Here is a 13289-nt window from a genome sequence, read left to right as displayed (position 1 = left end):
GGAACTAATGTTTAGCAACGTTATCAAACTTCATTTTAATGCACGCTTATGAGTGTGCCACGCGACCCGGATGTTTTCGGGTAGATTCGGGATAAACCCGAATTTTACAGATTTCGTTCGGGGGGTAAATATCGGGCGGATACGGGTTTAACCCTAAAAAGTCAGGCCCTATCTATAATACTCTGTTTCTTTCGTATTTGAGTTATGGTAGCTTGGTGTGGGGCACGACCACTTCACATAACATCGACACTATTCTTGGTTTACAAAAAAGGGCTATACGTGCCATATGTAGTGTGAGCTATACAGCTCACACAAGGAAGCTCTTCCCGAAATACAATATAATTAGAATATCAGAATTATATAACATGCGGCTTTAGCAGTGTTATAGGAAAGAAATTTTAAAGAATACTGACAATTTGTGCTTGCTAGCTGGTCTTCTACCTAAAATAGATGCATACCCTAGCAGGTATGCGGAACACTGGTAGGTACTAACCCCTCGTACTTCATACGGGCAGCATAGCATAAGTAACACGTTGCCCCGCACTCTGAACAGGCTAGCCACCTTTAACGTTGATTTCTTTCGAATTTCCTTTCAACAGCTACAAGCTAAAGTGTGTTTAATATAAACTTGTTTAGTGAAATTTAATGCTTATTATATAATCTTCCACTATGCTGTTATTTATTATGTCAATTTTAGTGTTTGTTGGTTTATAGTGGTGAGTGGTTTATTACATAGAAATGTATGATACGCCCATTGATATTGTTTGTTTGTTAATTGGACAGATTTTTCTTCATTTCTTATTGGAATTGTTCAGTTATACTGCCTTGTATGTATAGTCTATACTTGTTTTCCTCTTGACACAACTGCCACCAACTTCGGGGGCCATGGACACGTCAAGTTGCTTTATGCAGCATTTTTCCGTGGCTCCGTCCATTGTACAATGGTAAATAAACGAATTTGAATTTGAAAATGAATTAACCAAAAAATTATAATGATATCTCAAGAACTTTTTTTCACAATTTATTTATCTTTGCATTTTGTGAAGGGCCTGCAGAGTTTGGAAAATGTAATAGAAGACTGTTTGAACTTGGAGTGTACTCCCAAATGTATGGTCGAGGTCGTGACATGCTTAGGTTTTTTTTTTTTTTCAATATCCACCCTGACAATTTTTGGTTTTCATTTTTTAGCATGTGGTTGCAACTGATGCATCCGGCATAGAAACGTATGACGATAGCATAAATTACAATTTGATTTACGTGAAAAAATAAGAATATCACGACCTCTAGGAAGGTGCAAACCTGGTTCTCAGAACTAGAGAGATTCCCGGTTTCGAACATGTTGGACATAGCTACTGTGTATTGACTTCAACGACACGAGCAGATACTCATCGGGGTTCTGCTGTTCCTCAGGGTTGAGATCACAGGCGTACCGAGCGGGGGCAAGGGGGGCCATGCCCCCACCCCACCCCATAGCTCCAAGGTTGCTTGTGAAAATTGTACGCTCTTTAGTGATAAGTCGTCATGCGTCTCAGATGTCATACGAACCTCTCAACGCCCACACAGTCTGCAGCGTATGTCTCCAGGCAAACAGAGTGAGAGAGAATTTCAGATTGCACAGAAGTTTTTTTTTCTTCTTCTTTGTCATCGGAGGCTTCCGCTTGCAGCTACCGAAATGGTGGACAGTGCCATACTTTCATGTAAAAACTTGTTTGTTTGTTCGTCGTAAGAATCATCCAAGTTCGAAAACATAGTAAGAAAATGAAACTAAAAGTTGCGATCTCAATCCCTTTGTTAGAAAGAGCAGACACTCCAGCGAAGGAGGAGCCGGTTGCCGAGGCCAACCGAAGAGCAGCCAAGCTCAATCTGTGCAGAGATCAATGTGGCACGGATTTCTTGCTTTGGGACCCTGGAACTTTCCCTCTCAGTCAGAGTGCTTCTCACCGGAGAAGTTTGAATGCATGGGAACTTTGAAGAGGACTAAAAGTACTTTCGATTGGTGCAAAGATGGTGTCGCTTGGGGATGTCATTTCTGAAATACGGCTGTTTGAAACACGACTATTTTTCATAATTTTCGCCATATTGCTTGTTACCATGGACATGGTAGAAAGCGCACAAAAACATGGACTAGAAGAAGACGACAATACCAGCGCTACTCACAACTCTATTTTAATGTGACCAAAAGACACAATCGCGCACATCGCGACGCCACCAACGGCAGCAAGAGCCTCAATCAGGGTCATCCCAAACAGAGATAAGTGGCCTCCATGCGCTGCTATCAAGGAAGAAAATCTCCCTCTCCGATAATGTTACCGATGCCTTACTCACGCACCTAACGCCCATCTTACTGCTAGCATAGGCCTCTACTATTTCTCTCGCCAAGGCATTAGATGACACAGCAACAACTACAGTGTCTTGAAAAATCGGGTTGCACCCACATCTACTACAATGCAGCGCAAGATGACCAGAGGGTGTGCCTCCCAAGGATAAAGCATGCTCTCTGAGCCTTATATTGACGCACCGACCCGTCTGGCCTATATAAAATCGACCACATGAGAGGGGGATACTGTAGACCACACCAAGCCTACAGGACACAAATGGCTTAACATGACTGACACCACATATAGGCTTTCGTGCAGGAGACTTGACAATCGCCGATAACCTGCTCAGCTTAAAGGGAGCTGAAAACAGCACATTAACCCCAAAACGTTCCCCCACCTTCTTTAGGTTATGAGACACAGAGTGAACATACGGGACGACAAGGAACTTCTTACGCCTAGACTCTCCCTCCTGGTCAGTAGCAGTTTGACCCTTAGACACCCTCAATAACTTGTCACAGACACTCTGGAGCAAAGACACAGGGTACCCGTTCTGAAGAATGCGGTCACACTGCCTTGTCGTCCCGTATGTTCACTCTGTCTCTCATAACCTAAAGAAGGTGGGGGAACGTTTTGGGGTTAATGTGCTGTTTTCAGCTCCCTTTAAGCTGAGCAGGTTATCGGCGATTGTCAAGTCTCCTGCACGAAAGCCTATATGTGGTGTCAATCATGTTAAGCCATTTGTGTCCTGTAGGCTAGGTGTGGTCTACAGTATCCCCCTCTCATGTGGTCGATTTTATATAGGCCAGACGGGTCGGTGCGTCAATATAAGGCTCAGAGAGCATGCTTTATCCTTGGGAGGCACACCCTCTGGTCATCTTGCGCTGCATTGTAGTAGATGTGGGTGCAACCCGATTTTTCAAGACACTGTAATTGTTGCTGTGTCATCTAATGCCTTGACGAGAGAAATAGTAGAGGCCTATGCTAGCAGTAAGATGGGCGTTAGGTGCGTGAGTAAGGCATCGGTAACATTATCGGAGAGGGAGATTTTCTTCCTTGATAGCAGCGCATGGAGGCCACTTATCTCTGTTTGGGATGACCCTGATTGAGGCTCTTGCTGCCGTAGGTGGCGTCGCGATGTGCGTGATTGTGTCTTTTGGTCACATTAAAATAGAGTTGTGAGTAGCGCTGGTATTGTCGTCTTCTTCTAGTCCGTGTTTTTGTGCGCTTTCTACCATGTCGTATGCCTACCAACTAGCCCAACGTTGTTTGTTATTGTTACCATGGCTCAGAAAACAACGAATTTTGGTCCACTCTGGGGGGGATTTGAACAAAAATACTTTGGGATCACATAGAAGATAATTTTTCTCACCACAAATGTTATTTCCAGAAAATCAATTTTTTCCTTTCTTTTTTTGTTGCTGTCATTTTTCACGAGTTCATCCCAGTGTCCCACCTTAACTGAGCCAATTCTACTGGAGATAGTGTAGCCATTTAGGTTGAGTTGTACAGTCCAGGATGCCGGGTTATCAACAATTATACAGGACCTTGTTTCTATAGTGCATTGAAGACCCCACTGGTGAAGACTGAAGTTGTGTATATGAAACTGATGGCCATAAGTCACAATTCAGAAGGAATATGTTGCACTGTGGAAGGTGGTGCAGATTCCTCCTATCATATGCCTTGTCATCGATGCCAGTGCGAGAGTGGTTGTTTGTCATGATCATGAAGAACATGCAGCATCTAAATGGCCCAAATCACCCACCATTACTGAGAAACCACAAGTGTGCGAGCACAAACGTTAGTGTAAAAGAAAAACCACCAAGACTAGAAGTAAAATGACAGTGTCATTTTGCCATTTAATGATGTAGAGAAAAACAACAACATATTTTTAACAAAACAAAAATTTGTGAGGTAACAAGATTGGCCATTTTGTTATGCAATGCCCATCTCATGATTCAAACAAACACTGGATACTGAACTAGAAACTACAAAACTGTCATAAAAGCATAAAAGCGTAGTACAGTTGCTCTTCACACTACAACGAAATGCCACAAAAAGTGGGTGTGAAACAGAACGTTCTGATCACTCTGTTGGGTGCATTATGCTTCATGCAGAGCAGAGTATGCACTACTTGGTACTTTCAAAAAGAGTGAGACCAACCTCTGGTCGCAACGTGTCTTCTTCCAGAATGATAGTGTCTCCAGAACGTACAGAGAGGGAGTCTAGTTTTCTGAGCTCAGACGAAGTGTCAAGTGGCCTAGGAGGAAAGTCTGTGAGGAGTCGTTGGGCGATTGGGGCCACCCCAGTCAAACTGTACAGCACAGCTTTCAGCTCCTCGACAGTGCTCTCTCCTGTCAGTGACTCGAGGCGAAATTGTCCCTGCTTCCATTTGACTCGCAGTATTAGAGGTTTGGCTGCCATTGCCACGCGTTGTTTGGTGGCACAGGAAGGCTGCATGAAAGAACAAACATCATGATGATGATGATTTGTGTTTTATTCGGGCAACAAACATCATCAGGGTGAAACACACAATAGAGCATTAAAGGGACACATCCTGTAAAGAGTCACCAATCTCAAAACAATAACGCAGATGTTCCATAAAAATGGAAGTAGTTGAATAAGACAGATGCACTTTTTCTGCTGCTGGCATGGCAGCTTTCTATGGCATCTGCTGTGGCACATCCCCATTTGAGCTGGCAAACTTATTGCATTTCAATTACACAGACGTGGGAGCATCAAGCTATATTCAGCCATGGTGTCATGCAAGCCAACTGGCAGTGCACATTCAAAATCCAACACAGAAGATGTGCATGATATAGTTGATACATAGAGCCATAAACCCTTAAGAAATCTCTTCATGGTCTTTACCCACATGCAGAATGCCATTTCGTAAGGCAATAACTGTGTTGCCAGCAAGCAACACACTACGGCACCCAAGGTACCAGTGTCATCTATGTCAAATCCAAAAAGTACCATATTTATCCACATATAATATCCTGTCAAGATCCTGTCAATAATACGAAGTTAAAGTTTTTTATTTCCCCAGGAGAAACTTTATGACCGATTCACAAAAAACATGAAAAGCAAACATCATTAAATGTTTTTATGATTAAAAAAAAGTCACGTTGAGGTTAGCATCATGACGCTACAATGCACCAGTTGTGGTGCTGATATGCTTTTGAAGCTTGTTGATGACACTAAACATGAATAATAGACTCACTGCCCCCAATGTTGTCGAGCTATGGCGGACTCATCGCCGGAAAACAGGAAAGTGTCTTTTTGACCAATTACTCTGGAATAGTTCTTCACGAGAACTATTCGCAACGCCACATTTTCTGATGAAATTCATAGGAGATACCTGACTTTGGTACAGCTTGAAGTAAAGTTGAGGCTGCATGAGAGACGTCTTGGCAACATTTTGCACCCTTTTTGTTTCAAGTAGCTGAAGTGACACCTACATACCTGCCAACTTGAGAACTTCCAAATTAGGGAGATTTAAAAAGTTCGCGGGGTGGGGGTGGGGGGGGGGGGGTGGGGGGGGGGGGGGGGGGGGGGGGGGTAGGAGAAAGCCGATGTTGGGTGGCGTTTATTTGCATACGTTTCACGAGCAGACTTCATCCCAGTAGGGTCGTTGGGCACAAGTTTTGCAGCAACAGACTTTGCCCTCTCCAAGAAACTATCTGGGTGTCAAGCTGTGACAAGGTTATGACACTTTCTCAAAAGAGCGTTAGGTCACAAAACTATGTCTCTGTTCTCTTTGTGAAGTCGAGGTTCTCTTGCGAGGTCGAGGTTCTCTTTGCGAGGTACGCAAGGTCGAAGCAGCTAGTGCAAAGGCACTTTTGTCTCCCGAAAACATGGAGGAAATGCACGGAAACTAGAAGTGCTAGAACTAGAACCATGACCAGAACACCTGAACTCTAACACAGAGGCTCCGGGAAGCGGCAGCGATGCCGACGGCAATTGGGCTGGTATTGGATTGACGTTTTCGTCTGTGTGCCCAGAGAAAAAGCAGGCGTTTGAGACATAGAAAGGGAAACTGCATTTTCCGGGAGATTTGCTTCTCGGCCGTACAATCGCACAAACCGGTCCGAATCCGGGAGTCTGTTGTGTCCGCTCAGCCAGACATCCCATTCCAGAATCCTTTATTCATAGCGATCCTCATGGTGCTTCCTACACTCGCGCGCTATGGTCTCTGCGCGACACCACAGAGTCTCCCGGACGAATCGGGAGAGTTGGCAGGTATGCACCTACTGACCAAGGTGAATGGAGACAATTTGCCTTCTCATTGCTGGCATCATCATATGAAGTGCCACAAAAAAGTAGTAAAGTGTGTTTTGGCACATAATGCAAGCACGCGAGCAGTACGACCCCACCGGTAACGGCTTGTTTGTCAGCAAAATTAAATAAAAATGCATTGTAGTGTCTATGGATAAATACAGTACCTGTATGGTAACCCTGCAAACTGAGAATATCTATAGATATGGTCTAGTAATGAGTACACATATCTGGAGCTTTCAAAGCAACGCTTCCGAAATTTTCACTCAGAAAAATGCTAAATATTAAGTTCTGGCAAAATATAATGCATAAACGATGCCCAAATTGCAGTTTAGTCACTCTAGTCAACTACACGTTATGCAAGTAGGTCAGCTGTCTGCAGGCTTCCCTGTTTCCCACTCTCCCCCATTGTCCGTGGAGCGACCTCATTGGTCCCTCCCTGAAATAAGGGGGTAACAGCGAACAGCTCAAGGGTTTATTCTGTGAACCCATGTGAAGAACCATACGGGTCTACAAATACTCCCTTATTGCTGCCTTGTGAGTTGACAGACAATCTGTCCTCTCCTCGGCGGAGAGGCATAGTGAGTTGCACTTGTTCTCTTAACATGAGTTGGCCTGTAGTATTGACCCCATATTTTGCATGTTTGAATTAGACCAAATAAAAATTAATTATATAATTCTTAAAAATACTAAAATCCTTTCAGCACAGTTCTTAACTCTTATTTTTTCTCAGTCACTAGCAACTGGGGCCGCTCCAAATGACTGGCGTCTTGCCAAGGCTATTCCGGTCCCTAAAGGAGGTGACACATCTAGTCCTTCAAATTATCGACCTATTTCATTAACGTGTATTGCATAAAAAATGTTTGAACATATACTTTGCTGTCAGATAATCAAACATCTTGAATCGCTATTTTTTTCCAGCATGGTTTTTTGGGAAGGATATTCATGTGACACTCAGTTACCAGTGTTTGTTAACGACTTACAATCTAACCTTGACTCCGGTTTCCAAATGAATGCAGCTTTCTTAGACTTTGCCAAACTTTTTGACAAGGTTCCTGACGTCCACTTTTATGATAAATTGTTGTCACTTAACCTTAATCCCCCTCTCATTCTCTGGATTCAAAATTTTCTCTCCAACCGGAAACAGCGCGTCTTAGCTAATAATACTTTGTCTGACTATACTAATGTTACTTCTGGCATCCTGCAGGGCTCCCTTTTATTCATCTACATTAACTCAATTCTAACATAGTACATCTTTTTGCTGACGATTGTGAGATCTATCGAAAGGTTACTTCTTCAGCTGATACTGCAATTCTACAAAATGATCTCTCGACAATATTTAATTGGTGTCCAGTTTGGGAAATGTCACTAAGTCTAAAATAGTATCTTTCTCTCGTGCTACGTCAGGTTTACCTTATTCATACAACATTGCTAATGTTCCTCTCTTGCAAGTATCATCCTATAAATACCAAGGTGAGCACTTAACAGCTAATCTTTCTTGGTCTACCCACATCCAACATGCCATTCCCAAAGTTAACCGAACACTTCATTACCTCAGACGTAATCTTGCCCTTGCTCTGCCCAACGTAAAAAGACTTTCCTACCTTACCTACATTCAACCAAAACTGGAGTACGCTTCATCAATTTGGGACTCTCATTATAAATAACTGAGCGATCAAACTGAAGGAATCCAAAACCGTGCTGCTCGCTTTATTCACTCAAATTATTCTCGTTTTCCTAGCGTCACTCTACTAAAACGCGAACTTAACCTCAAAGATCTCTCCTTTAGATGCTGTATTTCACAATTGAATCTTTTTCATAAAACTGTTCATCATTGCCCACCCCTTTATGACCAGCTATTAACTCCAGCCGACTACATCGTACTACACTGCGATCATTTCCTCAAATTCCAGCGGCCTAATGTCGATCATATGCCTTCTTGACCTTGTTTTTCTATCCACCATTAGAGCCTGGAATGATCTCCCACCAACCACAGTCTCGATCATTAACCCCAATAAGTTCAAAGAAGCTGTATTTGCTCATGCCTCTCCCACCTGATTACTTCATTACTTCACATCAACACAATATCTTATTATGATGTCGTTTATTGCAATCGCAGTGTTTGATGTTTGTAATGTGCTGTACATACATTGCTTTATCTTGCTTTTATGTAACACTCCCATGGGGATCCTTAACGTATGTTAAATAAATAACAGATACTGCACCTTTTCTATACTGTGAATGATCGCACTCTTATGAATTTTAGTCACTGAACAATGAAAATTTAGTTTCTTCAGATTTTTGTTCCATTCTTCAAAAGAAAATAATCAAAAGCTGTTCTTCCATTTCAGAAAGTCAAAATTATCGGCATTCAGCATCTCCACATAACAACTTCAAGCGTTTCCAAGTTCTAGGTCAAGTCTCTAAATTTCACATTGACCTGAACTTGCTACATTTCGTATTTGTGTGCTAAACAGATAAAATCTGTATTCATAATTTATATTACACTATTATTTGTTCTCTAATGTTCACTACTCAATCTAAACAAAGAATGAGCGTGTCATGCAATATCCCTTTGTTTCTAAAGTTGCATTACATTTGGAGGAACTTGATGCATTGGTGTTCTGAGTAGAAGCAGAAGCTGCCACTAATCACTCTCCATGCTTCATTGCAGAAAGCTAGAAGCCATTATCAATAGAGGAGCTACACTGTAAATATGGTGATGTGCGAGGTGAAATAAAATATACTGGAGTATAATGTGCGTTATTCTTGGCTTCACTTCAGCAGTGAGAAAAACGTTCCATATGGTTACACGCGAGAGAAGCGGCGCCTATGGTCATACAGCAAAATAACTTATAACCCAGAAAAAACTAACACAACACAATCTATCTATGTGTTACGCTGCACCTCTATGCTACGCTGCTGTGTTTATTGTGATAGTTGTTTCCTATAGAGTCACTAAATAAGCTTCGCTTCAGAGTAGTGACTGTGAGTTCCAAGGGCATGCAGGAGTGCCCTCTTGTTTCCGCTCCACAGTTCAGGATCAGAGACGGCTAACATAAAGCTCCCCATGGGATAAGGAAGTGTGTGTGACTGTTGTGCGATAATCCATATATTGTCAACAAAAGCGTCCTGAGGATGTCACAGTGAGCTCGAGGCTGTCATGCTATCTACCTTGATGAGCTGCTTGCAATAGAAAGCAACATTTCGGAGCATGCTCAATAGATGGCATCATGACCCTAGCGTGGCACAGAAACAAGATGGCGTTCCTGCTTGCCCTTGGAACTCACTGTCACTACTCTGAAACGAAGCTTGTTTAGTGACTCGTTTCCTATTATGATCATTATAATTATTCGGGCATGTCTCAGCATTTTGCTCAAAAACAATTATTCCAATCAACATTTGTGCATGCAGCTGGGCATAATCATAGTGAACAATGCAAAATAATCATCGTAACACATTTCTTGAAAGAGAAATGTGACACACGTCAACGGCACCACTGTAACGAAGGGGACGTCATGAGGTGACGCCAATATGTGGTTGTGATGGCAAGTTATGGTTAGGCGTCCGACTGTTCGGATTTATCCGACAAACTCCAATAAACTCCCTCAGATGTTTTTTCGCAAATAATCGGATTTATCCGATAAACTCCGATGGTTTCAAGGCCCACGTTGCGGCCTTACGGTTTTGCCGTTTCGTTTTCCTTTGTCCCCATTCTTCCACACCTACTTTTCGACTTCAAACTGATCCATGCATGAATGGCCCAAAAGGAGGATAGTGCACACACTTGTCCTATCTGTTCTATGCATCCTCGACCCTGGGTCCTCTGGGACCTCTGTTGTCCCCGGACACTGGGCTTGTTTAGCACAGAACAGTTCTGTGTTCGTCACAGCTGCTACTCATTATGAGCCTGGGCACAATTCACAATTTGTGCAAATAAGCTTGGTTTTACTTCAATAGCTATGGGTAGAAAAACGTCCGTGCGCTATATCGTGTTGTCTCAGTCACTCTTACACTTCTTTCCTTGCATTGTCTCTGCGATGACTACTCCGAAATACTCCGAAATCAGCGTCGTTCATTTTTTAGACTTTTTGTTTCTCCGAGAAACTCCAAATTTCAGAAAAGTTGAAAACTCCGATAAACAGCCTCCGAATTTTCCAAAATGAAAACTCCGAAAACTTGGAACCCTAGTTATGGTATGCAAAGAGAGTGGTAGCTTCCCTTTCATCCTGCATTACACAATGCGGTGCCATCATGATGCCAGACACCTTAACATGCTCCACTGCAACAAACCCTCCAGCAGTGTCACCTTGACTAAAGGAGGCCTGATCGCAATGGTAGTGTCACATAATGCTTAGGAGTCCTCCAATTATGGGCGGATGAGTGAGACTCCGGCCGCCGATCTTCCTCGCTTTCACACACACCAGTATGGCAGCCTTTTTTCCTATTTGTCCAAATAAATCACACACTTCTGCACCCTATTTTCGAGCACGTCAGTTGGGAGGGCATACTATTGGAGGGTGTACTACACTGAACTTCAGAAAGACAAAAAAGAGCATTATACTACCCAGGAAACCATGACAAGGTTAACAAGGCTGGTATACAAGCGCAAGTCCACTAGCTGCCAAAGTACATTTTGCAAATGGGAAATACATTAGTAAAAGATAAGAAATTACATATGTTGGAAGAGGCAAATAATGGAGCTCACCCGTAGGACAAACAGAACACTGGAGCAAGCAATACTCGATGATCTTCTGCAGGGGCAGATTAAGGCGATCAATTATATTTGACCACAATGCGAACCCTTCTCATCTCGAAGTATATAGGTGACATCTGTCTTGAGAGATAAGAAATAAACATAAATATGACATCACTAAAAGTTGCGTGTCAAACACATGTGTCATTTTGCTGACACCAACTGATCGTGACTGAAGCAATCCATCTAACTTGTGAAGAACCACAGACGAGTTACAACTATGAATAGCACATAAGCCTTTATTACAAACTGAAATCACAATCGGTAGAGTTGGACCTTGGTGTAACTACGTGTCAAATAATCACTAGGCTCAACGTAAAGGTGTTGTTATGTCTGTATTTTCAGCTTAATTGTACCATAACATATGCATGACATGGGAAGCTAGAAGAATAGGTAATGAATAACTGTCCCTCATTCCATCAGAGGCCTCAATCACTGCTGTTGATCCTCCTAGGCCTCTCTATTGCCCACAAGAAATGGGCCATCCAAACAGTGCCACAGCAGCATCTGTTGCATCATTCAGAGATGCCAATTCCCATGCAACTATTATGTGACTCGCATTTTGTGCTTTCATTGCAAATTCGTGTTAGTGTTAATGGTCATCTTACGCATTGATTCAATATACTAATACGTACCAACCATCACAGCCCTTTCAATGCACACACAAATGCACTTGTCTGATGTCAAAATTTGTATAAAAGCAGCTCGAGGTCATGCAGAAGACATAAATTGCAGCGAAGTGTTCAGTGATATGAGCACACCAAAAACCAATCAAAGGATAACAGCACCTCTGCATTGTCCCATTTGTCCACCTTTGAAGGCTACTAATTGGAAGTGCGTGGCTTGGTTTTCAAATTGGCAAAATAGGTCGTAGAGCCCATACACAATTTGTTTAATCATTTTGGGCTCCTCAGGTTTTTGGAGTACTGAGCTTGTGAGGCTTTACTTCACCCCTTGAGAACCATGGGGCTTTGTTTAGATGTTCACTTCTGTCACCCCTAATGTGAGTAGAGCAGGTATAGGGTGGCCCAAGATTGCTGTAGACCACTCAAAACAATGACACTAAAGCTTTCTCGTGGTGGACCATGCTTCATCAGGTACAGAATGAAATGGTCAACTCACACAAGTATACATAAACACATAAAAGAAGGAGAAATATAACGAGAATAGAGTAAGAATACGAGGGTTGAATAACAAGACAGAGATTCTTCCTCCCTTCTGTACTACTCTTCTTGTCTGCTTAAACTCTCCCAGTCAGCCTCTGCTTTGTTGTACTCAGCACTAACCGTTGAATGAGTCAGGTATCAAGCGTTTCTCACAGACGGTAAAGCAGCATTCCCTTTCCGCCCTGGTTTCTTGCAGTTACATTTCTATATCTGTACCTGCTGATATTGAAATTTTTAAATTTTTAAATCTTTATTGCTAGTTTGAGCCTTATACTGTTCGCCTTGGGTTTTTGGTACTGCACTTTGGTACTGCTGTCAATGTGTACCACCACAAGGATGACAATCCGGCTAGTGCTGCACACAACAACTTTATTGAGAGATGATGAATGGGGAGTTTCATCGCCAGGGGCGATACTCTATCCCATTACTGGTGGTGATGCGGGGAATGAAATAATGAGCCCCTTCACAACTGGCTGGTGCTGCATAATGCATGAAGATGTAAGAATATTGTACAAATTGCCAGACCTGCGGAAAGCAACCATGGGGGGTGATGGGAATATTTCTTTCAATATCTGATCACCCTGAAGGATATTAAGATGCTGTTTTTAAAATCGAATTGGTGTTACAGTGCGACTTGTGGTTATGTAGTAGCAAAAATTATGTCATGTTTGTTCTTTTTAGGTTTGGGGATGACGCTCTGTTTACAGTTGGAGGATTTCACAAAGGAGTCATGAATGAGTTCAGAGGGATAGTGTCTTTTTTGAAAATCGAGGG

General features: G+C 42.5%; 1 protein-coding gene across 4 annotated transcripts in view; it reads right to left on the bottom strand.

Annotated features, from left to right (window-relative positions):
• LOC135396535 (ubiquitin thioesterase OTU1-like) overlaps positions 1–13289 on the bottom strand; it is a 33615-nt gene that overhangs the window by 15893 nt on the left and 4433 nt on the right. For 2 of the 4 annotated variants that reach the window (XM_064627562.1, XM_064627566.1), the window contains exons 2-3: positions 11302–11430; positions 4479–4769 (exon numbers count right to left, since the gene is read on the bottom strand). In XM_064627562.1, coding sequence (XP_064483632.1) covers positions 4479–4739 — 261 coding nt within the window. In that variant the 5' untranslated portion in view covers positions 4740–4769; positions 11302–11430. The remainder of the gene's footprint in view (positions 1–4478; positions 4770–11301; positions 11431–13289) is intronic. The other 2 variants (XM_064627564.1, XM_064627565.1) reach the window with 2 other exon arrangements.

This window comes from Ornithodoros turicata, chromosome 6 (assembly GCF_037126465.1).
Source record: "Ornithodoros turicata isolate Travis chromosome 6, ASM3712646v1, whole genome shotgun sequence".
NCBI lineage: Eukaryota > Metazoa > Arthropoda > Arachnida > Ixodida > Argasidae > Ornithodoros > Ornithodoros turicata.
Note: the sequence above shows the minus strand (reverse complement) of the source record. Positions and strands in the feature narration are given on the sequence as shown.